We start from the raw sequence: 27,142 nt of genomic DNA, 5'->3' as shown, positions 1-27,142 counted from the left end.
AAAGGGATTCCTACTTATACACATGACCACCTTGAAGGGTAAACTTGTGTGACATTTTCTGGGATGGACATAGGTAGGGGACCCAGAGGCTGTGATCCCCACTCAAGTTGGTGGAACTAAGCACTTCCACAATTTTAAAGGGATTCTGATGAAACTTTATACATGTCACTATAAAGTGTTGATGTGTGTGACAAATTTATTTTTGTTGGGATGAACAGTGGGTGGGAGCACCCTTACCCCTCCTCCATTCTTCTCCAAAACAAGTTTCTTTTGGAACTTCATATATATTATGTGACATACATGTACATTTTTATATGCCAGTTATGAAAAAAATGGGACGTATTATGTGATGGAGCATGCGCCTGACCGTCTGTCATAATCCGTTTCTAAAGCATAACTTCATAACCATCAAAGGTACTGACTTTTAACTTGGCATATTGGTAGGTGGCAATGAGATGATGTGCAGAGTCCTTGAACCGGCTCTGAGGTCAAAGTTAAAGGTCACAAATTGAATTAAAAGGTCAACAAATCTGCCCGTCATGTTTCGTGTCCAGAGTATACCTTATTAACCATTCAAGGTATTGACTTCAAACTTGAGATATAGGTAGGTGGTGATGAGACAATGTCGAGAGTGTGAGAACTAGGGTGGTAGGTCAAAGGTCAAGGTTACATCGGCTCATTATATTTTGTGTCCAGAACATAAAGAGTATTAAAGGTATTGACTTGGAATTTAGAATATAGGCAGGTGGATATGAGATGATGTGCAGACTGCAATAGTCTACATTACACTATTATTACCCTCCCCCCCACACCCCTCAAAAAATGAAGACAATATATAAAGAATAGTTTCTAAACCCTTATATTATAGCTCAGCTCTTCCTACAGTTTCCATTCAAATCAAATTAAACTTAGTATTCATTATTTACAGTATGTGTACATGAGCATATTATTTGGACTTTTCTATGAAAGACCGGTGGTGACACTTCATATTTTATACTTGACGTGATACTTCACACTTCTTACTTCAGACTTCACAGGTCACACTTTGCACTTCATAGATTAAACACCACGTGACTTGACATCAACTGCTTATTGTGTATTGGCATAGATGTGTACGCCATTTCTTATTTGAGTGTTAAGTATTATTGATTGTGCACGTCTTAAATGTTCTAGGAAAATAAATGACTTCTCGAGTTTAGATTACATTGCTTGTTGATATTGAAAAATATGGGGAAACTCAACATCTGTCGTCCGTCCGTTCAAATCTTCTTGAGAAAAACTATTGGAATATTTTTTAAACAGTCTCAAAGGAATGATCCATGGATGCCACTGTTTGAAGTATGATGTGTGAAGTATGAACTCTGAAGCATGAAGTGTTAACTCTGAAGTTTGAAATGTGAAGTATAAAGGAATATCCTATATAATAATAAAGCAGTTATCCATGAAGTTTGAAGTCTGAAGTGCGAAGTATGAAATATCAAGTCTGAATTAAGGAGTGTCACTACCGGTCTTCCGTAGAAAATAAACAACTTCCCGAGTTAAGATTATATTGCTTGTTGATATTCGAAAAAATAAGGGGAAATTCAATGCCTGTCGTCCGTCTGTTCAACTCTTCTTGAGAAAAACTGTTGGAATATTTTGTAAACAATCTCACGGGAATGATCCATGGATGACGCACACAAAAATTGCTAAAACAATTTTATTCAATTGCAGAAGTCTGGTTGCCAAGGTAAACGAAAGGAAAAATATTTTCAAAAAATTTTCATAATGTAAAACAGAAAGGCCTAGAACTTAGATATACGGTGTGTGGCATTACATAGCGGTCCTCTAGTATTAGAGGTATTCAAATGATGCCACTGGATTCAAAATTGACCCCATCCATGGGACAGTACTTTTAAATGGACTGATAAAGGAAAATCTTTTTATTATCTTCTTCTCTTAAAGTATATTATAATCTACTGTTTTTATTCAAATAATGCCTCTGGAGCTAAAAGTAACTCAGCCATAATCATTATACTTCATTATGTCCAATTTCAGTAATTCCAGGTTGTTTTAAAAACAGAAAAAAAATGCCCGAAAATCGCATGACATCAGTCGAAACACATGCGAGTCTGAAGTTTGAAATATGAAGTATGAAGTCAGAAGTGTAAAGTCTGAATTGTGATGTCAGAAGTGTGAAGTATGAACTGTGAACTCTGAAGTTTGAAATGTGAAGTTTGAAGTATGAAGTCAGAAGTGTGAAGTATGAAGTATGATCTCTGAAGTGTGAACTCTGAAGTTTGAAGTGTGAAGTTTGAAGTATGAAGAAAGATCCTGTATAATGATAAAGCATTTATCCATGAAATTTAAAGTCTGAAGTGCGAAGTATGAAATATGAAGTCTCAATTAAGAAGTATCACCACCGGTCTTTTGTACTTTTTTGTACGATTATTTCTTCTTGGGTTATAGATCTTTTTGGACTTTGAAATGTTACAACTACACAATGTAGCATGTGTTCTCAACTTCTGTGACAGTGTTATTCGAATTAACCATTACCTTGCTAAATTTCTAAAATGGACTGGTCTAACGTTCAATTTGGGCAGTACCTTTTATTATTCAAAGGGGTGTTCACTGAAAATTTACTGATTGAATAGCGAACAGTGCAGACCATGATCAGACTGAATGGATGTGCAGGCTGATCTTGGTCTGCACTGGTCGCAAAGGCAGAATCATACGCCGGCAGCAGGGTAAAGGTTAAGATGAAACTTGGTATATGTTGACATATGCATATTAGTTTCTTATTTTTCTTTTATTACAGACGAGAGAGATCGGTGCCCAGACAGCCTGCTTTTAATTGATCACATGGTTACATGTGTAGAGGAGGGATTAACCGACAAAGGTTTTCCCTATCAGGACTACCAAGTTTGCAGGTAGGTAACAGATCAGCAGTCTGCAGATATAGCAATGCTTTACATGTGGGAATAGTTTGAAACTGGACACATATATTCACTTGGATGATCAGACATGCAGTGCACAAGAACCATAACTCTTGTTTGCATTTTTATAAAGCTGTGCCCACTTTTTGACAAGGGTAGGGAAGAGTTTTGTATATAAGCTAGTATCTCGGTAACCATTAGTAGGAACGGATTGAAATGTTACACAGTTACATGTTGATTGTGATGATCAGATGTGCATAGTTCAGGTTTCATAACTGATTTGCTTTTAAGTTCTCCTATGAAGGAAGTGGTCATAGTGAGCTTTAGGATCATTGGATGTTCATTGTCCATCCGTCCATTGTCCACAGTTTCTCAAAGAACTTCTCCTAAACCACTAAGCCAATTTCAACCAACTTTCACAGGAATGTTCCTTGAGTGGACCTCTTTCAGATTCCTTTGAAAATTTTCTTCTCTAAAGCTGTTGACCCAAATTCAAAACATTTTCACACAAAATGTTCCTTGGGTGACACTGCACCTAATTCCTCCCAGGCTCTGCCCACATTACTCCCTCTACCCCTCTCAGCACCTGATATTTTTGTGCCCCCACACATCTATGTGGGGGGCATATAGCGTTTCTGCTGTCCGTACATACATAGGTACGTCCATACGTCCGTCCTTATGTCCCAAAATCTTGTGTGTCCAACTCCTCCCACACTATTTCCCTGCTTTGCTTCAAACTTTCACAGATGAACAAGCTTGATGTGCAGATGACCATAAAGGAAGGAATTGCTTCTGTGACTATTTTTACCGCAGTTATTTCCCTTTGATAGTCTTGCTGTATAGTATATAGAGAAAAATCTTGTGTGTCCATCTTCTCCCATACTATTAGCCGGATTTGCTTCAAACTTCCACAGATGAACAAGCTTGATGTGCAGATGACCATAAAGGAAGGATTTTATTCTGTGACTGTTTTACCGCAGTTATGGCCCTTTGATAGTTTTTGCTATATGGAATATAGAGAAAAATCTTGTGTGTCCAACTCCTCCCAGACTATTAGCCTGATTACACAGATGAACAAGCCTGATGTGCCACATTGACCTCAAGACTGAAAACAGTTTTCCATAAGTAAGAGGAGAATGCTTTGGTCTAAGACCATTAATCTTCAAAGCTTGGTTGCCTGTGGTCAGTTTAGAAAACAATAGCTGTTGGGCAGTTGGTCACAATGACCTTGAGACTTGAGATGTTTTTTGGTCAGTTAAAGAATGTGTAGGCCTTTGGAGGTCATTCTTCATAGCCAAATTGTTTTTGGTCAGCAGATGACTTATTTTGTTTTGTTTTTTTTGATAAATGGGACAAAGTTCAAGTTCACTGTAATTAAGAAACTTAAAACTGTTTGCTGTCAGTTAATGAATTTCTGTATAACAAAGTAGTCCATTGATGGATCTTCATGAAATTTCACACAAATAGATCACTGTAGGGTGGTGGTGCACACACATCCTCGTCAGGCTCACTTCAGTAACTGCAGAGTTATTGCCCTTTGTTTTAAAACTCATAAATTCTCACAAAACAAAGTACCCAATTGATTAATCTTCATGAAACTTAATACAGATATAGACCACTATAGGGTGGTGGTGCAGGCACAAATTTTGTCAGGATCTCTTCAGTAAGTGTAGTTGTTTCCCTTTAATTGTTATATTTCTTTCAAAATATAGTCCCCTCATCCGCAAATAACCTATTTGTTGGTGGATATAAATTTGCTTGTGCTTTTATTCGAAAACAGTTGTTACCATTTATGATTCAGTATGTCAGACATATATTCAAGGTTAGATTGTCACTGTCGAGTGAGCGACTAAGGACTAGTGAGGCCCTCTTGTTACTCTTTCAGTTTCTTCTTTTTAAGGGGGTTATAGGAATGGTCTCCATCCGTCCTTCCGTCTTCTGTCCTTCCGTAACATTTTGTGTCCGCTCTATATCTTCTAAACCACTTGAAGGATTTTCATGAAACTTGGGTCAAATGATCACCTCATCAAGACGATGTGCAGAACCCATGAGTCAGCCATGCCGGCTCAAGGTCAAGGTCACAACTCAAGGTCAAAGGTTTGAGCCTTCCATTTTGTGTCCGCTCTGTATCTACTAAACCCCTTGACTGATAATCATGAAACTTGGGTCAAATAATCACCTCATCAGGACGATGTGCAGAACCCATGAGTCAGCCATGTTGGCTCAAGGTCAAGGTCACAACTCAAGGTCAGAGATTTAAGCCTTCCATTTCGTGTCTGCTCATTATCTTCTAAACCCCTTGAAGGATAATCATGAAACTGGGGTCAAATGATCACCTAATCAAGACAATGTGAGAATTCATGAGTTAGCCATGTCCGCTCAAGGTCAAGGTCTCGACTCGAGGTCAAAGGTTTGAGCTTTCCGTTTTGTGTCTGCTCTGTTTCTCCTAAACCCCTTGAAGGATAATCATGAAACTTGGGTCAAATGATCACCTCATCAACACGATGTGCAAAACCCATCAGTCAGCCATGTCGGCTCAAGGTCAAGGTCACAACTCAGGGTCAAATGTTTGAGCCTTCCATTTTGTGTCCGCTCTGTATCTCCTAAACCCCTTGAAGGAATTTCAAGAAACTTTGGTCAAATGATCACCTCATCAAGATGATGTGCAGAACCCAAGAGTCAGCCATGTCAGCTTAAGGTCAAGGTCACAACTCGGGTTCAGATGTTTGAGCCTTCCATTTTGTGTCTGCTTTGTATCTCCTAAACTCCTTGAAGGGTTTTCATGAAAATTTGGTCAATTGATCCCCTCATCAAGACAATGTGCAGAACTCATGAGTCAGCCATGTTGGCTCAAGGTCAAGGTCACAACTCGAGGTCAAAGGTTTGAGCTTTCCATTTTATGTCTGCTCTGTATCTCCTAAACCCCTTGAAGGATTTTAATATGACTTGGCTGTAATATTCCCCTTATCAAAACAATGTGCAGAATTCAAAATTCACCCCAGCCAGCTTAAGGTCAAGGTCACAACTCGAATGTTTAATGGTTCCAACCAATACCATCAACCCTTTCACTATCCATAACAGTGGCGGGGGATATAGCTGTCTTTCAGACTGCCTTGTTGTGTTTTATAAGGATGTTTTCTAGTATCCTTACCCCAAATAACCTCCACAACACACACACACAAGTCTACAAGTAACTTATGACTGAACAGGGACAGTTCGCTGGGGCATTAGTGTCCTATAAACACATGGGTAGTTTGATATAGTATTGGTTAAGATGTAAGATCACTTTGTTTTTGTTTTATATTTAACTAAAGTACATTTTTTTACCAAAATCTGAAACTGTGTTGAAGTTTTGTTGAGCGAGATGTATCAAGTTTTCTTTATCATTTCAGCGCCATTTCGCAACTTGTTCGTTGTGCAAGTGAAAAATGTCGAAAGGAAGGACCCTATGATGATTGTGAGGATTACTCTATCCGTGAAAAATTGAAGAATGAAAAATCAGCCATCCTTGATAAAATAAACATGGACTCATTTGAGCACAGCACATGGAGGATCTCAACGATGTTGAGATCCTATGATGGAAGCCGATGCCAAAGTAATTTTTTTTATTTTACGTTAAATTTACATGCCAATGTAGGTTTAGAGAAAAAGACTACCAGTAGAAATTGCCATCCCTGTTGGTACCGATGTGGATGTTGCAACTTGGGTCCCTTACCATACCTGTGTAGGTGTTGCAGCTTGTGTCCGTTACCATACCAGTTGTAGGTGTTGCAGCTTGGGTCCTGTAACATATCAGTGTAGGTGTTTCAGATTGGGTCCCTTACCATACCAGTGTAGATGTTGCAACTTGGGTCCCTTACCATACCTGTGTAGGTGTTGCAGCTTGTGTCCATTACCATACCAGTTGTAGGTGTTGCAGCTTGGGTCCTGTAACATATCAGTGTAGGTGTTTCAGATTGGGTCCCTTACCATACCAGTGTAGATGTTGCAACTTGGGTCCCTTACCATACCAGTGTAGATGTTGCAACTTGGGTCCCTTAACATACCAGTGTAGGTTCTCAATATCTGGAACTCACTTAACTTAAAATTCTGGCTTTCTTGGAAGAAATTTTCAAGTCCCATCCCTAAAACATTTGAAGATAATACCATTTTAAGTCTGCTCTCAGTCCCTTGGAATTCAAGATACCAAATTTTAACTGTATTTATCATTTGTTCTAGATGCATCAGATTATGACATTGACCCATGTTACGACAACCGCGTGATCAAGGAAGCAATGGGGAAATGTTCAGACAAATTATCAACAGTAGATGATAATAATCCATTGGATGAGCAGTTTTGCAGGTATGGTACTAAGTTTCTATCCTATATGAGATGTAAGTGTTGCTGACTTAATCTTTACCGTAATTTCTAAAATGGACATGTCTATCATTGTACCCCATGAACAATGAAGTTGTAAGAGGGGTTATACTGGTTTCAGGTTATCTGTCCTTCTGTCTGTCCGGGCAACTGAAATGAAAGAGGGCCATCTAACAGTAAAGAGAACAAAAGAGAACAATAGCTTCAATCAGTTAACAACAGATTAAAGGGCCAGGGCCCCCTATTCAAACAAAAGAAAATAACAAAAGAAATGGCCCTCTCTTTCATTTCGGCTGGACGTCCGTCTGTCCGTCCGAGCAACTTAAAAGAAAGAGAGGGCCATCTAACTGTAAAGAGAACAATAGCTTCAATCCATTAACAATAGATTATAGGGCCAGGGCCCCCTATACAACAAAAGAAAATGACAAAAGAAATGGCCCCCTCCTTCATTTCGAAGGCACGTCCGTCTGTCTGTAGACACAGTCTTGTGCGCATCATCTCTCCTCATCCCCTTGACACAATTTAATGAAACTTCACACAGGTGATGTTGTGCATGGCGCATGTTAGGTTCTTTCAGAAAAAAAAATTGCAGAGTTACGGGACTTTGTTTTTTGTTACTAAACTATATACATAGAATCTGCATATGCAAAATCTGCTGAACCCATGCACACAATTTAATGAAACTTCACACAAGTGATCAGTACCAACCCTAGTTGTGCATGGTGCATGTTAGGTTCTTTCAAAAAAACATTTTGCACAGTTACAGGACTTTGTTTTTTGTTACTAAACTATATACATGTACATAGAATCTGCATATGCAAAATCTCCTGAACCCATGCACACAATTTAATGAAACTTCACACAAGTGATCAGTACCAACCCTAGTTGTGCATGGTGCATGTTAGGTTCTTTCAAAAAAAAATTTTGCACAGTTATGGGACTTTGTTTTTTGTTAATATACTATATACATACAGTCTGCATATGCAGTCTTGTATGCGCCTAATCTCCTGAACCCTTGCACACAATTTAATGTAACTTCACACAAGTGATCAGTACCAACCCTAGTAGTGCATGGTGCATGTTACGTTCTATTAGATACATATTCTGCAGAGTTATGGGACTTTGACTTTTAGCTCGACTTTTCGAAGAAAAAGTAGAGCTATTGTACTCACCCCGGCGTCGGCGTCGGCATCGCCGTCGTTGTTGGTTGAAGTTTTTGATAAAGTCAAATATCTCTGTTACTATCAAAGCTATTGACTTGAAACTTAAAATAGTTATTTACTATCAAAGTCTACACCAGGAGAAACAATCCCCATAACTCTGATTTGAATTTTGACAGAATTATGCCCCTTTTTAACTTAGAATTTTTGGTTAAAGTTTTTGATAAAGTCAAATACCTCTGTTACTATCAAAGCTATTGACTTGAAACTTTAAATACTTGTTTACCATCAAAGTCTACACCAGGAGAAACAATCCCCATAACTCTGTTTGAATTTTGTCAGAATTATGCCCCTTTTTAGCTCACCTGAGCCAAAGGCTCATGGTGAGCTATTGTGACCGCTCAATGTCTGTCGTCCGTCGTCAGTCGTGTGTCCGTCAACATTTTCTAAAAAAATCTTCTTCTTGAAAACCACTGGGCAGAATTACACCAAACTTCACAGGAATGATCCTTGGGTGGCCCCCTTTCAAAATTATTCAAAGAATTGAATTCCATGCAGAACTGTGGTTGCCATGGCAACCGAAAGGAAAAACTTTAAAAATCTGCTTCTCAAAAACCAGAAGCAGTAGAGCTTAGATATTTGGTATGAAGCATTGCCTAGTGTACCTCTAGCAAATTTGTTCAAATCATGACCCCGGGTTCAAAATTGATCCCGCCCCAGGGGTCACTTGATTTTACATAGGAAAATCTTAAAAAATCTTCTTCTCAAAAACCAGAAGCCCTATATCTTAGATATGTGACATGTAGCATTGCCTAGTGGACCTCTACTAAAATTGTTCAAATCATGACCCCCGGGGTCAAAATTGACCCAGCCCCAGGGGTCACTTCATTTTACATAAGAAAATCTTCAAAATTTTTTTAAAAATAAACCAGAAGGCCTAGAGCTTAGGTATTTGACTTGTAGCATTGCCTAGTGGACCTCTACGAAACTTGTTCAAATCATGACCCTGAGGTCAAAATTGACTCAGCCCCAGGGGTCACTTGATTTTACATAGGAAAATCTTCAAAAAATTTCTAAAAATAAACCAGAAGCCCTAGAGCTTAGATATTTCACATGTAGCATTGCCTAATGGACCTCTACAAAATTTGTTAAAATCATGACCCCCTGGGTCAAAATTGACCCCGCGACAGGGGTCACTTGATTTTACATAGGAAAATCTTCAAAAATTTTCTAAAAATAAACCAAAAGGCCTAGATCTTAGATATCTGACATGTAGCATTGCCTAGTAGACTTCTACAAAATATATTAAAATCATACCCCCAGGGTCAAAATTGACCCAGCCCCAGGGATCACTTCATTTTACATAAGAAAATCTTCAGATTTTTTAAAAAAATAAACCAGAAGGCCTAGAGCTTAGGTATTTGACATGTAGCATTGCCTAGTGGACTTCTACGAAACTTGTTCAAATCATGACCCTGAGATCAAAATTGACAGCCCGAGGGGTCACTTGATTTTACATAGGAAAATCTTCAAAAAAATTCTAAAAATAAACCCTTGATTTTACAAAGGAAAATCTTCAAAAAAATTCTAAAAATAAACCAGAAACCCTAGAGCTTAGATATTTCACATGTAGCATTGCCTAGTGGACCTCTACAAAATTTGTTCAAATCATGACCCCCGGGTTCAAAATTGACCCCGCGCCAGGGGTCACTTGATTTTACATAGGAAAATCTTCAAAAATTTTCTAAAAATAAACCAGAAGGCCTAGATCTTTGACATGTAGCATTGCCTAGTAGACTTCTACAAAATATATTAAAATCATGACCCCCAGGGTCAAATTAACCCTGCCCCATGGGGTTACTTTATTGTACATAGAAAAATCTTCTTAATTTACTAAAAATAAACCAGAAGGCCTAGAGCTTAGATATTTGACATGTAGCATTGGCTAGTGGACCTTTACAAAAATTGTTCAAATCTCGACCCCCAGGGTCAAATTGACCCAGCCCCAGGGATTACTTGATTGTACATAGGGAAATCTTCATAAATTTGCTAAAAATAAACCAGAAGGCCTAGATCTTAGATATTTGATATGTAACATTGCCTAGTAGACTTCTACAAAATGTGTTCAAATCATGACCCCCAGGGTCAAATTGACCCCGCCCCATGGGGTTACTTGATTGTACATAGAAAAATCTTCAAAATTTTCTACAAATAAACCAGAAGGCCTAGAGCTTAGATATTTGACATGTAGCATTGCCTAGTGGACCTCTACAAAAGTTGTTCAAATCTTGACCCCCCCAGGGTCAAATTGACCCAGCCCCAGGTGTTACTTGACATAGGGAAATCTTCATAAATTTGCTAAAAATAAACCAGAAGGCTTAGATCTTAGATATTTGATATGTAACATTGCCTAGTAGATATGTAACATTGCCTAGTAGATATCTACAAACTTTGTTCAAATCATGACCCCCGGGGTAAAATTTGCCCCGCCCCAGGGGTTACTTAATTGTACATCGGAAACTTTTCCAAAAAATTTCTAAAAATCATCTGTTTGACATTTGAAACATGTAGCTCATATTACTCAGGTGAGCGATCCAGGGTCATCATGACCCTCTTGTTAACTTAGAATTTTTGGTTAAAATTTTTGATACTCAAAATAGTCATTTACTATCAAAATCTACACCAGGAGACGCAATTCACATAACTCTAGTTTGAATTTTGACAGAATTATGCCCCTTTTTAACTTAGAATTTTTGGTTAAAGTTTTTGATAAAGTCAAATATCTCTGTTACTATCAAAGCTTTTGACTTGAAACTTAAAATACTTGTTTACCATCAAAGTCTACACCAGGAGAAACAATCCCCATAACTCTGATTTGAATTTTGACAGAGTTATGTCCCTTTTTAACTTGGATTTTTTTTTACTGGCAAAACTCTAATTCAGAGTCAAGCACTGTCTTACGGACAGCTCTTTGTATTTCTGTTATTATTTTTTTTCTATACTTTCATCAGTCCATTGAGCTGGCAAATTAAGTCAATGAAAAAACCTATCTGGAAAATCTCAAAGTACAGAATTGTTAAATCACCATGTTTAACATCTCCGCACTTATTTTTTGCGGGGAAGTTATCAGTTACTTGCGGAGAAAAGGTTGATATTGGTTTCAGGAACACTAGTTAGCTTTAAGTTCAAAAAAGCTTTAAATTTGATGTTGAAGATGGAACAGCTGTCCAAATAGATATTATGCGTAATTACAGGGTTAGGAATGCTATACTTTTAATACTGCACAATGTCATGAACTTTTACAGTATGAATCATAAAGGGAGGTAATTGGATACAGTAGATTCAATAATGTTTTGTAGTATATTCAGCAATATTCAAACTTTTGACAAATATTGGAGGAAACAATTATTGGAGATAAGATTGAACAAGAAATTAATACATTTTTTGTTCATAATGGTAAATGGTGTAAGCCACATTTTAAGGGAAAGGCATTATGAGCCTTAAACTGTCTGTCATGGATGAATAAAGTATTTCTTAACCCTTACCCTGCTAAATTTTTATAATGAACTTGGCCATCTTTCAATTTGGACAGTACCACTAACTGTTAAAAGGGGTGCTTACCAAAAAGATACTGACTGAATGGCGAAGAGTGCAGATCGTGATCAGACTGCATGGATGTACAGGCGGATCATGATCTGAACTGGTCGCAAAGGCAGAATCAATCATGTCCAGCATGATAAGGGTTAATAATGGCATTACCATTACAGAATAACTGAAGTATTTGTAATTTTGTTTTATTTTGCAGTATTTTTACTGAATTCTCATCATGCGTGCTTGTCAAATTGCGAGATCAAGGAAGCCGATGGTGTGATATCTCCAGTATGGATATTCTGTTGGACCATCTAAAAGACCAACCATACAACTATGTTATTTCTCAAAGAGAATATCATGAGCACTGTGACGGTATGTGATTTTTTTTTCACAGTTGCCATAACAACATGGGGCCTCCGTGTCCGAGTGGTTTAGGTTGGTGACTTAACTTGGCCCTCAATGTTGTGGGTTGCATGCCAGTGCCGGAAGTAGCACTATTTGTCTTGCCCAAATTTAAAAAGATGGAAAGTATGATTAAGATGATATAAGAGCAATCTTGGATTTTCAGTCCAGTTTGGGAAAATTTGCGCATACTCAACCAGATTTAAAGTATCTTCTGAAAAGTGCATAACTTTGGAGATAATTGATTCTGTTTGTATAAAGTTTTATTCATGTGTTACCTCAGAAAGATTACAACAGCTTGGACAATATTGTTACTTGATAAAAACAAGCATAAATAAGTAAAATTGTACAATCCACAGCCATGACTTGGTAGCGGATTTTGGCAATATGATTTTATCCCACTGTTCTTTATGGTAAGTTGACCATTTCTCAAAGACAATTCATCTGGTTTTTCATCCTCCATGACTCATTCATGAGGGTAATAATGTCATGAGAAGTATTTCATTTTCTGTGACTATTTCATAAGATGTAATTGATCCTCCTTGGCTCATTCATGAGAGGTAATTCATCCTCCTTAGCTCATTCATGAGAAGTAATTCATCTCTTGAGAAGTAATTTATTCTGCTGAGAGGTAATTCATCCTCCTTGGCTCATTCATGAGAGGTAATTCATCCTCCTTGGCTCATTCATGAGAGGTAATTCATCTCATGAGAAGTAATTTATTCTGCTTGACTGATTCATGGGAGGCAATTCATCCTCCTTAGCTCATTCATGAGAGGTAATTCATCCTCCTTGGCTCATTCATGAGAGGTAATTCATCCTCCTTGGCTCATTCATGAGAGGTAATTCATCCTCCTTGGCTCATTCATGAGAGGTAATTCATCCTCCTTGGCTCATTCACGAGAGGTAATTCATCCTCCTTAGCTCATTCATGAGAGGTAATTCATCTCTTGAGAAGTAATTTATTCTGCTGAGAGGTAATTCATCCTCCTTGGCTCATTCATGAGAGGTAATTCATCTCATGAGAAGTAATTTATTCTGCTTGACTGTTTCATGAGAGGTAATTCATCCTCATTTGCTCATTCATGAGAGATAATTCCTCAATTGCTATTTCATGAGAGGTAATTCATCTCTTGAGAAGTAATTTATTCTGCTGAGAGGTAATTCATCCTCCTAGGCTCATTCATGAGAGGTAATTCATCCTCCTTGGCTCATTCATGAGAGGTTATTCATCTCATGAGAAGTAATTTATTCTGCTTGACTGTTTCATGAGAGGTAATTCATCCTCCTAGGCTCATTCGTGAGAGGTAATTCATCCTCCTTGGCTCATTCATGAGAGGTAATTCATCCTCCTTGGCTCATTCATGAGAGGTAATTCATCTCATGAGAAGTAATTTATTCTGCTTGACTGTTTCATGAGAAGTAATTCATCCTCATTTGCTCATTCATGAGAGATAATTCCTCCATTGCTATTTCATGAGAGGTAATTCCTCCATTGCTGTTTCATGAGAGGAAGTTTTCAGCTACATGCAGAGAACAAGTTAGTACTTGTCAGCAGTCTACAGATACTGATTAAGTTAAGTGAGCACTGTAACATAACCAAGATGGTGTTTATCACTGTAACATAGCTAAGTGTAACATATTGATTACCGTAACATAACCAAGATGGTGCTGATCACCGTAACATAACCAAGATGGTGCTTATGACTGTAATATAACTTACACAAGCTGAAAAAGGGTTTTAAACTTGTATCAAACAAATACATATTTTTGGAGAAATTGGAAGTTGAATTATGAACAAGACAAGTTAGACTTGCAACATCACTACATCATATTTTGCAAGATATAGTGCTCATACTTGCAACGTCACAACATTATGATTTTCAAGATATTTTTATTTGTTCCTAGCTTGATGTAGATACTCTTTTTTTTACAAAAATGTGAGTTCCTTATGGATATTCAGAATTCAATTTAAACTGGTTCGTCTTTGAGTAGTAATCTGTACAAGCTCAGGGACTCTAAAACTTCATAACAGTTCTGCTGTATTCATCAAACAATAGCAAGGATAGAATAAAATGTCGGTATATTTTATTTCAGGATTTTTTTCTTTTGTTGAAATGCAGTTGAAACTCGATATCTCAAAATCGCTTATCTCAAAATCCTGGCCATCTTCAAGACATTTTCAAGTCCCATCCTGAAAACACGTACACAAAAAATGCCATTTTAAGTCGAATTCCAGTTATCGCGAAATATGTGATCCCTTGGAATTGAGATACCTAGTTTCAGTTGTACTTCGTAACAAAAAATTTGAAAAATTTATGTACCTTGAAAAATACCAGATTTACAGCTTTGGAATACAGACATCTTCACTAAAAATGTTGTCCACAGCACTTGTTTTAGCCAAGTTTGGAAAAACAAGATTATTTAGTTTATACTTGTTTATTATATGCCCGAAGGGATGTATTATGTTATACCCCCGGTGTCCGTCTGTCCGTTAGCAATTTCGTGTCTGCTCTGTAACTCTTGAACCCCTTGAAGGATTTCGAAGAAACTTGACACAAATGTTCACCACATGAAGACGATGTGCAAAGCGCATGTTTCGGATGGCTTTCTTCAAGGTCAAGGTCACACTTGGGGGTTAAAAGTCATATGAGTTTGTTTCGTGTCCGCTCTGTAACTCTTGAACTGCTTGAAGGATTTCAAAGAAACTTGGCACAAATGTACACCACATCGAGACGACATTCAGAGCGCATGTTTCGGATGGCTTGCTTGAAGGTCAGGGTCACTCTTAGGGGTCAAAGGTCATATGACTTTGTTACGTGTGTATATTGCTCTTCATTGCGGTGTTCTTGTTTTTATTTGACAGATCTCTTTTTTGTTCACTTACAATAAATGTTTTTAGCTCACCTGTCACAAAGTGACAAGGTGAGCTTTTGTGATCGCACGGTGTCCGTCGTCCGTCGTCCGTCCGTGCGTCCGTAAACTTTTGCTTGTGACCACTCTAGAGGTCACATTTTTCATGGGATCTTTATGAAAGTTGGTCAGAATGTTCATCTTGATGATATCTAGGTCAAGTTCGAAACTGGGTCACGTGCCATCAAAAACTAGGTCAGTAGGTCTAAAAATAGAAAAACCTTGTGACCTCTCTAGAGGCCATATATTTCACAAGATCTTCATGAAAATTGGTCAGAACGTTCACCTTGATGATATCTAGGTCAAGTTTGAAACTGGGTCACGTGCCTTTAAAAACTAGGTCAGTAGGTCTAAAAATAGAAAAACTTTGTGACCTCTCTAGAGGCCATATATTTCACAAGATCTTCATGAAAATTGGTCAGAATGTTCACCTTGATGATATCTAGGTCAAGTTCGAAACTGGGTCACGTGCCGTCAAAAACTAGGTCAGTAGGTCTAAAAATAGAAAAACCTTGTGACCTCTCTAGAAGCCATATATTTCACAAGATCTTCATGAAAATTGGTCAGAACGTTCACCTTGATGATATCTAGGTCAAGTTCAAAACTGGATCACGTGCCTTCAAAAACTAGGTCAGTAGATCTAAAAAAAGAAAAACCTTGTGACCTCTCTAGAGGCCATATATTTCACAAGATCTTCATGAAAATTGGTCAGAACGTTCACCTTGATGATATTTAGGTCAAGTTCGAAACTGGGTCACGTGCCATAAAAAACTAGGTCAGTAGGTCAAATAATAGAAAAACCTTGTGACCTCTCTAAAGGCCATGTTTTTCATGGGATCTGTATGAAAGTTGGTCAGAATGTTCATCTTGATGATATCTAGGTCAAGTTCGAAACTGGGTCACATGTGGTCAAAAACTAGGTCAGTAGGTCTAAAAATAGAAAAACCTTGTGACCTCTCTAGAGGCCATATATTTCATGAGATCTTCATGAAAATTGGTCAGAATGTCTACCTTGATGATATCTAGGTCAGGTTTGAAAGTGGGTCACATGCCTTCAAAAACTAGGTCAGTAGGTCAAATAACAGAAAAACCTTGTGACCTCTCTAGAGGCCATATTTTTCATGGGATCTGTATTAAAGTTGGTCTGAATGTTCATCTTGATGATATCTAGATCAAGTTCGAAAGTGGGTCACGTGCCATCAAAAACTAGGTCAGTAGGTCAAATAATAGAAAAACCTTGTGACCTCTTTAAAGGCCATATTTTTCATGGGATCTGTATGAAAGTTGGTCTGAATGTTCATCTTGATGATATCTAGGTCAAGTTTGAAACAGGGTCATGTGCGGTCAAAAACTAGGTCAGTAGGTCTAAAAATAGAAAAACCTTGTGACCTCTCTAGAGGCCATACTTCTGAATGGATCTCCATAAAAATTGGTCAGAATGTTCACCTTGATGATATCTAGGTCAGATTTGAAACTGGGTCACATGCCTTAAAAAACTAGGTCAGTAGGTCAAATAATAAAAAAACCTTGTGACCTCTCTAGAGGCCATACTTTTCATGGGATCTGTATGAAAATTGGTCTGAATGTTCATCTTGATAATATCTAGGTCAGGTTTGAAACTGGGTCAACTGCGGTCAAAAACTAGGTCAGTAGGTCTAAAATTATTAAAATCTTTTGACCTCTCTAGAGGCCATATTTTTCAATGGATCTTCATGAAAATTGATCTGAATGTTCACCTTGATGATATCTAGGTCAATTTCGAAACTGGGTCAGGTGCGGTCAAAAGCTAGGCCAGTAGGTATAAAAATAGAAAAACTTTGTGACCTCTCTAGAGGCCATATTTTTCATGAGATTTTCATGAAAATTATTGAGAATGTTCACCTTGATGATATCTAGGTAAAGTTCAAAACAGGGTCACGTACCTTCGAAAACTAGATCAATAGGTCAAATAATAGAAAAACCTTGTGACCTCTCTAGAGACCATATTTTTGAATGGATCTTCATGAAAATTGGTCAGAATTTTTATCTTGATAATATCTAGGTAAAGTTCAAAACTGGGTCACATGAGCTCAAAAACTAGGTCACTATGTCAAATAATAGAAAAAACGACGTCATACTCAAAACTGGGTCATGTGGGAAGAGGTGAGCGATTCAGGACCATCATGGTCCTCTTGTTTCTATTTTCAGACCTACTGACCTAGTTTTTGACCGCACATGACAGAAAATGTGTAGACACATGATTCTTGCCTACCTAGCGGGGAAAGTATACATTTATCCGAGCACGCGCCGGGGATAGATATTCCTGTCTTTCCCTAGGGAAAAAACCTTGTCTAAAATAGCGTGCACTAAGGTGACGTCACATAGTACTGGTACCATTGTGATGTCATAAACTTTATAAATAATGTCAGGAAATACCCAAACCTATTTGTCTCCACGATCTATTTTGAACATGATAGGCAAGAAAAATGATCTAACATGTCTGCCTGTGGAAGACAGCTGTTTTCCCTACCCTCGGGACAGCATGGATAAAAAGCCTCGCTAACGCTCGGTTTTCCATTCCACACTGTCCCTCGGGTAGGGAAAACCCCGTCTTACACAGGCAGGCATGTAAGATCCTTATATTCTTACTTTCTATTTCTGTATCATCATTACAGAATATCTGAATAGACATGATTGTCCCTTTCTATTTCAGTATCATCATTACAGAATGTGTGAATAGACATGATTGTCCCTTTCTATTTCAGTATCATCATTACAGAATGTGTGAATAGACATGATTGTCCCTTTCTATTTCAGTATCATCATTACAGAATGTGTGTAGAGACATGATTCTTACTTTCTATTTCAGTATCATCATTACAGAATGTGTGTAGAGACATGATTCTTACTTTCTATTGCAGTATCATCATTACAGAATGTGTGTAGAGACATGATTCTTACTTTCTATTGCAGTATCATCATTACAGAATGTGTGTGGGGACATGATTCTTACTTTCTATTTCAGTATCATCATTACAGAATGTGTGAATAGACATGATTGTCCCTTTCTATTGCAGTATCATCATTAAAGAGTGTGTGTAGAGACATGATTCTTACTTTCTATTGCAGTATCATCATTACAGAATGTGTGAATAAACATGATTGTCCCTTTCTGTTTCAGTATCATCATTAAAGAATGTGTGAATAGACATGATTGTCCCTTTCTATTTCTGTATCATCATTACAGAATGTGTGAATAGACATGATTGTTAGCTCACCTGTCACATAGTGACAAGGTGAGTTTTTGTGATCACGCAGCGTCCGTCCGTGCGTAAACTTTTCCTTGTGACATCTCTAGAGGTCACATTTTTAGCTCACCTGTCACAAAGTGACAAGGTGAGCTTTTGTGATCGCGCGGCGTCCGTCGTCCGTGCGTCCGTAAACTTTTGCTTGTGACCACTCTAGAGGTCACATTTTTTGTGGGATCTTTATGAAAGTTGGTCAGAATGTTCATCTTGATGATATCTAGGTCAAGTTCGAAACTGGGTCACGTGCCTTCAAAAACTAGGTCAGTAGGTCTAAAAATAGAAAAACCTTGTGACCTCTCTAGAGGCCATATATTTCAAAAGATCTTCATGAAAATTGGTCAGAACGTTCACCTTGATGATATCTAAGACAAGTTTGAAACTGGGTCACGTGGGGTCAAAAACTAGGTCAGTAGGTCTAAAAATAGAAAAACCTTGTGACCTCTCTTGAGGCCATATTTTTCATGAGATCTTCATGAATATTGGTCATAATGTTCACCTTGATGATATCTAGGTTAAGTTTGAAACTGGGTCACGTGGGATCAAAAACTAGGTCATTAGGTCTAAAAATAGAAAAACCTTGTGACCTCTCTAGAGGCCATATTTTTCAATGGATCTTCATGAATATTGGTCAGAATGTTTACCTTGATGATATCTAGGTCAAGTTCGAAACTGGGTCACGTGGGGTTAAAAACTAGGTCAGTAGATCTAAAAATAGAAAAACCTTGTGACCTCTCTATAGGCCATATTTTATAATGGATCTTCATGAAAATTGGTCATAATGTTCACCATGATGATATCTAGGTCAAGTTCGAAACTGGGTCACGTGGGGTCAAAAACTAGGTCAGTAGGTCTAAAAATAGAAAAACTTTGTGACCTCTCTAGAGGTCATATTTCTCAATGGATCTTCATGAAAATTGGTGAGAATGTTCAGCTTGATGATATCTAGGTCAGGTTCGTAACTGGGTCATGTGCGGTCAAAAACTAGGCCAGTAGGTCGAAAAATAGAAAAACCTTGTGACCTCTCTAGAGGCCATATTTTTCACGAGATCTTCATGAAAATTAGTGAGAATGTTCACCTTGATGATATCTAGGTCAAGTTTAAAAGTGGGTCACGTGCCTTCAAAAACTAGTCATTAGGTCAAACAATAGAAAAACCTTGTGACCTCTCTAGAGGCCATATTTTTCAATAGATCTTCATGAAAATTGGTCAGAATTTTTTATCTTGATGATATCTAGGTCACATGTGCTCAAAAACTAGGTCACTATGTCAAATAATAGAAATAACGACGTCATACTCAGTTCAACACTGGGTCATGTGAGGATAGGTGAGCGATTCAGGACCATCATGGTGCTCTTGTTTGAATTACTTCCCTTTTATATTACTATAAATAGCTTATTTTGTAAACTTTTAGCTCACCTGTCACAAAGTGACAAGGTGAGCTTTTGTGATAGCGCGGTGTCCGTCGTCCGTCGTCAGTGCGTGCGTGCGTCCGTCCGTAAACTTTTGCTTGTGACCACTCTAGAGGTCACATTTTTCATGGGATCTTTATGAAAGTTGGTCAGAATGTTCATCTTGATGATATCTAGGTCAAGTTCGAAACTGGGTCATGTGCCTTCAAAAACTAGGTCAGTAGGTCTAAAAATAGAAAAACCTTGTGACCTCTCTAGAGGCCATATATTTCAAAAGATCTTCATGAAAATTGGTCAGAGTGTTCATCTTGATGATATCTAGGTCAAGTTTGAAACTGGGTCACATGCCGTCCAAAACTAGGTCAGTAGGTCTAAAAATAGAAAAACCTTGTGACCTCTCTAGAGGCCATATATTTCACAAGATCTTCATGAAAATTGGGCAGAACATTCACCTTGATGATATCTAGGTCAAGTTTGAAACTGGGTCATGTACCTTCAAAAACTAGGTCAGTAGGTCAAATAATAGAAAAACCTTACGACCTCTCTAGAGGTCATATTTTTCATGGGATCTGTATGAAAGTTGGTCTGAATGTTCATCTTGATGATATCTAGGTCAAGTTCGAAAATGGGTCACGTGCCTTCAAAAACTAGGTCAGTAGGTCAAATAATAGAAAAACCTTGTGACCTCTCTAAAGGCCATATTTTTCATGGGATCTGTATGAAAATTGGTCTGAATGTTCATCTTGATGATATCTAGGTCAGGTTCGAAACTGGGTCAACTGCGGTCAAAAACTAGGTCAGTAGGTCTAGAAATAGAAAAACCTTGTGACCACTCTAGAGGCCATACTTGTGAATGGATCTTCATGAATATTGGTCAGAATGTTCACCTTGATGATATCTAGGTCAGTTTGAAATGGGTCACGTGCCTTAAAAAACTAGGTCAGTAGGTCAAATAATAAAAAAAAACCTTGTGACCTCTCTTGAGGCCATATTTTTCAATGGATCTGTATGAAAGTTGGTCTGAATGTTCATCTTGATGATATCTAGGTCAAGTTTTGAAACCGGGTCATGTGCGGTCAAAAACTAGGCCAGTAGGTATGAAAATAGAAAAACCTTGTGACCTCTCTAGAGGCCATATTTTTCATGAGATCTTCATGAAAATTAGTGAGAATGTTCACCTTGATGATATCTAGGTAAAGTTCAAAACAGGGTCACGTACCTTTGAAAACTAGGTCAATAGGTCAAATAATAGAAAAACCTTGTTACCTCTCTAGAGACCATATTTTTCAATGGATCTTCATGAAAATTGGTCAGAATTTTTATCTTGATAATACCTAGGTCAAGTTCAAAACTAGGTCACTATGTCAAATAATAGAAAAAACGACGTCATACTCAAAACTGGGTCATGTTGGAAGAGGTGAGCGATTCAGGACCATCATGGTCCTCTTGTTTATTATTGGCCTTAAGGAAAAACCGAAAGCACTTTTCTGTGGTACAACATGGATGGTACCTCCAATTTTTAGATGTATTTTGACATATCTGTACATGGTAAGGATTTTTTTTTTTGTGGACATAGAATTTTTTTTTGGAATTTCTTCCCTTTATTATTCCCAACAGTTAAGTTCTTTAAATTTTGCTCCAGTCCTCTGATATAACCCTTCGGGTGTATATTGCCCAACTTGGCAGAGCTCTTGTTTCAGCTGGATTGGGATAAAAGCTTAAAGCTCATTTGAACCACTCCAGAGACCACTTAATTAAAAACCAGTACTGGTGTCACATGAGAAGCTGTGGTCGTGACAAGTTCATTCAATCAATCATCATAACATGATTGTCATAACAGTAAAGTCTTTAATACACCGTTGAAACAGCACAGCTTAATAAATCATTCTTTCAATTATATTTCAGATCATTATCCAAAAGTATGCACATTTATTGGGCTGCGGACACTAACATGGGCCGAGTGCAAACTTAGGCCGTACATCTACGAAGGATCTTGCAGGTATCGCAAACATACCTTTTCTCTTTGTTATGAAAATGTGAGTGACAGATGAAGCAATAATTTACATTTTACATGGTTAGAAAATAATACCAAAAATTTTTTAAAACAGATGCAGGTAACATACATTGAAATGATATGAGCCGCACCATGAGAAAACCAACATAGTGCATTTGCGACCAGCATGGATCCAGATCAGCCTGCGTATCAGCGCAGTCTGGTCAGGATCCATACTGTTCGCTTTCAAACCCTATTGCAATTAGAGAAACTGTTAGCGAACAGTATGGATCCTGACCAGACTGTGCGGATGCGTAGGCTGGTCTGGATCCATGCTGGTCGCATATGCACTATGTTGGTTTTCTCATGGTGCAGCTCAATTATGATGTTAGCACACTACGCTGTGAATAGGAAGTGCCACCTGACCTTTACAGGATCGTAAACAATCAAACAACCATAATTGGTCTTTTCCATGAAATTTCTATTTATAGATTTAACATTGCAGCCTAACTTGAAATACCAATTCCGAGTGCATACGCATTTGCAGTAGTTCTGCTTCTTACATTTATTTTTCTCCATATTGTTGTTTAACAAATGCATTGTGAAACTTTTCTGTTTTTTGCACCTCTTCTTAGTTTCCATGAAATGTTTTCTTCATCATACAGTCCCCGACATGATGCTAAAAATAGTTGAACTGGTATGGGGAGATGTGGGCTTTTAAAAAAGCAATTTCTAGTCAATATATTTTAAATGTTCATTAATTTTTAGCTCACATGTCACAAAGTGACAGTGTGAGCTTTTGTGATCATGCAGCGTCCGTCGTCCGTCCGTCCGTCTGTGCGTAAACTTTTGCTTGTGACCTCTCTAGAGGTCACATTTTTCATGGGATCTTTATGAAAATTGGTCAGAATGTTCATCTTGATGATATCTAGGTCAAGTTCGAAACTGGGTCACCTGCGGTTAAAAACTAGGTCAGTAGGTCTAAAAATAGAAAAACTTTGTGACCTCTCTAGAGGCCATATTTTTCACAAGATCTTCATGAAAGTTGGTCAGAATGTTCATCTTGATGATATCTAGGTCAAGTTTGAAACTGGGTCACGTGCCTTAAAAAACTAGGTCAGTAGGTCAAATAATAGAAAAACCTTGTGACCTCTCTAGAGGCCATATTTTTCATGGGATCTGTATGAAAGTTGGTCTGAATGTTCATCTTGATGATATCTAGGTCAAGTTCGAAACTGGGTCAGCTGCGGTCAAAAACTAGGTCATTAGGTCTAAAAATAGAAAAAGCTTGTGACCTCTCTAGAGGCCATACTTTTGAATGGATCTTCATGAAAATTGGTCAGAATGTTCATCTTGATGATATCTAGGTCAAGTGTGAAACTGGGTCACGTGCCGTCATGACTAGGTCAGTAGGTCAAATAATGAAAAAACCTTGTGACCTCTCTAGAGGCCATATTTTTCATGGGAACTGTATGAAGATTGGTCTGAATGTTCATCTTGATGATATCTAGGTCAAGTTTGAAACTGGGTCACGTGCCATCAATAACTAGGTCAGTAGGTCAGATAATAAAAAAACCTTGTGACCTCTCTAGAGGCCATACTTTTGAATGGATCTTCATGAAAATTGGTCAGAATGTTCATCTTGATGATATCTAGGTCAAGTTTGAAACTGGGTCACATGCCATCAATAACTAGGTCAGTAGGTCAAATAATAAAAAAACCTTATGACCTCTCTAGAAGCCATATTTTTCATGGGAACTGTATGAAGACTGGTCTGAGTGTTCATCTTGATGATATCTAGGCCAAATTTGAAACTGGGTCACGTGCGGTCAAAAACTAGGTCAGTAGGTCAAATAATAAAAAAACCTTGTGACCTCTCTAGAGGCCATACTTTTGAATGGACCTTCATGAAAATTGGTCAGAATGTTCATCTTGATGATATCTAGGCCAAGTTTGAAACTGGGTCACGTGCCATCAATAACTAGGTCAGTAGGTCAAATAATAAAAAACCTTGTGACCTCTCTAGAAGCCATATTTTTCATGGGAACTGTATGAAGATTGGTCTGAATGTTCATCTTGATGATATCTAGGCCAAGTTCGAAACTGGGTCAACTGTGGTTAAAAACTAGGTCAGTAGGTCTAAAAATAGAAAAACCTTGTGACCTCTCTAGAGGTCATATTTTTCACAAGATCTTCATGAAAGTTGGTCAGAATGTTCACCTTGATGATATCTAGGTCAGGTTTGAAACTGGGTCATGTGCCATCAAAAACTAGGTCAGTAGGTCAAATAATAGAAAAACCTTGTGACCTCTCTAGAGGCCATATTTTTCATGGGATCTGTATGACAGTTGGTCTGAATGTTCATCTTGATGATATCTAGATCAATTTCGAAACTGGGTCAGCTGCGGTCAAAAACTAGGTAATTAGGTCTAAAAATAGAAAAAGCTTGTGACCTCTCTAGAGGCCATACTTTTGAATGGATCTTCATGAAAATTGGTCAGAATGTTCATCTTGATGATATCTAGGTCAAGTTTGAAACTGGGTCACGTGCCATCAATAACTAGGTCAGTAGGTCAAATAATGAAAAGACCTTGTGACCTCTCTAGAGGCCATATTTTTCATGGGATCAGTATGAAAGTTGGTCTGAATGTTCATCTTGATGATATCTAGGTCAGGTTCAAAACTGGGTCACATGAGCTCAAAAACTAGGTCACTATTTCAAATAATAGAAAAAAAACGACGTCATACTTAGTTCAAAACTGGGTCATGTTGGGACAGGTGAGCGATTCAGGACCATCATGGTCCTCTTGTTTATATAGTTTCAAGCCCTTTAACGTATCAAAACTTTCTGCTTTGAAACTATGTTATGAAAATAGTGGGTTTTTTTTCTCACATAAGAAAACAGAAATCCTTGTTTTTACATTCCAGCAACATAACTGAGAAGGAAGTTTTAACTAACTTTGTCGCTTGTGCCCGAATCGAGGCATTGAAAAGAAAAGAAGAATGTGAGGTTGATAAAATTGTTGAAATCATCGGAACTGATCGATACAAACTGGGAATTCTGTTTCAGGATGAAGATATTGAAGACTGTATCCCAGGTTTGAATTTCTTTAGCTTGTTTTTGTTGACACAATTTAATGAAACCTCACACAAGTGATCAGTACCAACCCTTGTTGTGCATGGGGCATGTTAGGTTCTTTCAGAAAAAAAAATTGTAGAGTTATGGGACTTTGTTTTTTGTTACTATACTACACTCGAAACCCGTTATAACGCTACTCGATATACCGCGGTCCTCAGTATAACGCTGTATGGCCTTGGCGCCCAAATTTTACAGGGTAAAAAAAATCAAAAAAAAAAAAAAAAAAAAAAAAAACAAATCCGCGGATGTTACTTAATTTGATCTTAACTAGCGTTAAAACTACAAGTACCTGGGTACTTTAACATCTTCCCATGACAACTGTCACAAAAATCAATAATCGTCTGCTAGCTACTTGTTTGCGTATCGCCTTTGTTAAAGTTTCAATACATGTAGACATGTGACAATTTGGCAATCAGTACCGTGTCAAAATTAGATTGTTTGCATAACAAGCGTGAAACATTGGTCAGTCAACTATCAAACCGTTTAAGTTTGCACCAATTAAGCAGATGACATGATCACTTGAGTGAATAAAAAATCTAATTTTGTAATAAACTGCAGCCGTTTTTCGTAATCATCACACTCAATTTCATCGGAAATAACGAAGATTCGACGCACTGAAAGCCTTACTGAGAATGTGCTCACTTTTTAATATCGTATATCAACGACGGTGATTTAAAAATTTTCTATCTTATTTATCGATTTCCTTCGAAATTAATTTTTTTAAGACTGTCAGCGTTTTTTCTCTTTTAGTTACATAAACCCCAGTGCAATTGCATTGCATATTGTAATTCTCACGACCGCGCACTCCTCACACAGCGTTATATATGTTTACTTCCGGGATACACAAATCCAATTTTCTTTTATAATCACGACAAAATGAGAAGATGACACAGCGTTATAATTCTTTTAATGTATTTTTCAGTAGCATTTAAGGTAAATAAATGTCTCGTTTATACGATTCTTATTTCTTATTAACATAAAACAGCGTCCAAAATACGTTACCGGTGGGTGGGGTATTGCGTATACCGCTGATACGATCAACCCGCGTTATAAATTTAACCCCGCTAGATCCGCGGGTCTCCAACCTTGGACCCCGACGACAGCGTTATAACGGGGTCCCAGTGTATATACATAGAGTCTGTATATGTAATCTTGTGCGCGCCTAATCTTGTGAACCCATGCGCACAGTTGAATGAATCTTAACAAGTGATCAGTAGTAACCCTAGTTGTGCATGGTGCATGTTAGGTTCCCTCAGAAAAAAAAACTGCAGAGTTATGGGACCTTGTTTTTTGTTAATGTTAGTACATAGAGTCTGCATAATTATGCAATCTTGTGTGCACCTAATCTCTCAAACCTTTTCACACAATTTAATGAAACTTCACACAAGTGATCAGTACCAACACTAGTTGTGCATGGTGCATGTTACATTGTTTTAGATAAATATTCTGCAGAGTTATGATACTTTGTGTTTTGTTACTGTGCTATATACATAGAGTCTGCATATGCAATCTTGTGCTTGCCTTATATCCTGAACCATTGCACACAATTTAATGAAACTTAACACAAGTGATCAGTACCAACCTTACTTGTGTATGGTGCATGTTAGGTTCTTTCAGAAAAAATATTCTGCAGAGTTATGGGACTTTGTTTTTGTTACTATACTATATACATAAAGTCTATATACATACAGTCCACATAATTATGCAATCTTGTGTGTCAAATTGCAAAGTACTGTGTCAGTGCATGTGGGGGGTACATTCATTACCTTCAATGATAGCTCTAGTTATGACTGTTTCTCAGGTTTGAGTTTCTTTAGCTTGTTTTTAGCTTGACTATTCTAGCTATTCTACTCTTCCTGGCGTCGGCGTCACACCTTGGTTAAAGTTTTGCATGCAAATACATATGGCTCTTATTTAAAGGCATATAGCTTTGAAACTTATTTTTTCTTTTTCTAGGTCAATTACCAACCTCACT

The 27,142-nt window shown here is 37.7% G+C and overlaps 1 protein-coding gene across 1 annotated transcript in view; it reads left to right on the top strand.

Moving 5' to 3' along the window:
- Nucleotides 1-27,142, top strand: part of LOC123546328 (uncharacterized) — a 234,024-nt gene that overhangs the window by 191,266 nt on the left and 15,616 nt on the right. The window contains exons 75-80 of the mRNA XM_053550673.1: nt 2,798-2,909; nt 6,308-6,510; nt 7,134-7,257; nt 12,238-12,395; nt 21,941-22,034; nt 24,957-25,126. Of these exons, the coding sequence (XP_053406648.1) occupies nt 2,798-2,909; nt 6,308-6,510; nt 7,134-7,257; nt 12,238-12,395; nt 21,941-22,034; nt 24,957-25,126 (861 nt within the window). The remainder of the gene's footprint in view (nt 1-2,797; nt 2,910-6,307; nt 6,511-7,133; nt 7,258-12,237; nt 12,396-21,940; nt 22,035-24,956; nt 25,127-27,142) is intronic.

This window comes from Mercenaria mercenaria, chromosome 9 (assembly GCF_021730395.1).
Source record: "Mercenaria mercenaria strain notata chromosome 9, MADL_Memer_1, whole genome shotgun sequence".
NCBI classification, from domain to species: Eukaryota; Metazoa; Mollusca; class Bivalvia; order Venerida; family Veneridae; genus Mercenaria; species Mercenaria mercenaria.
The sequence above is the reverse complement of the archived record's forward strand: the minus strand, read 5'-3'. Positions and strand labels throughout refer to the sequence as shown.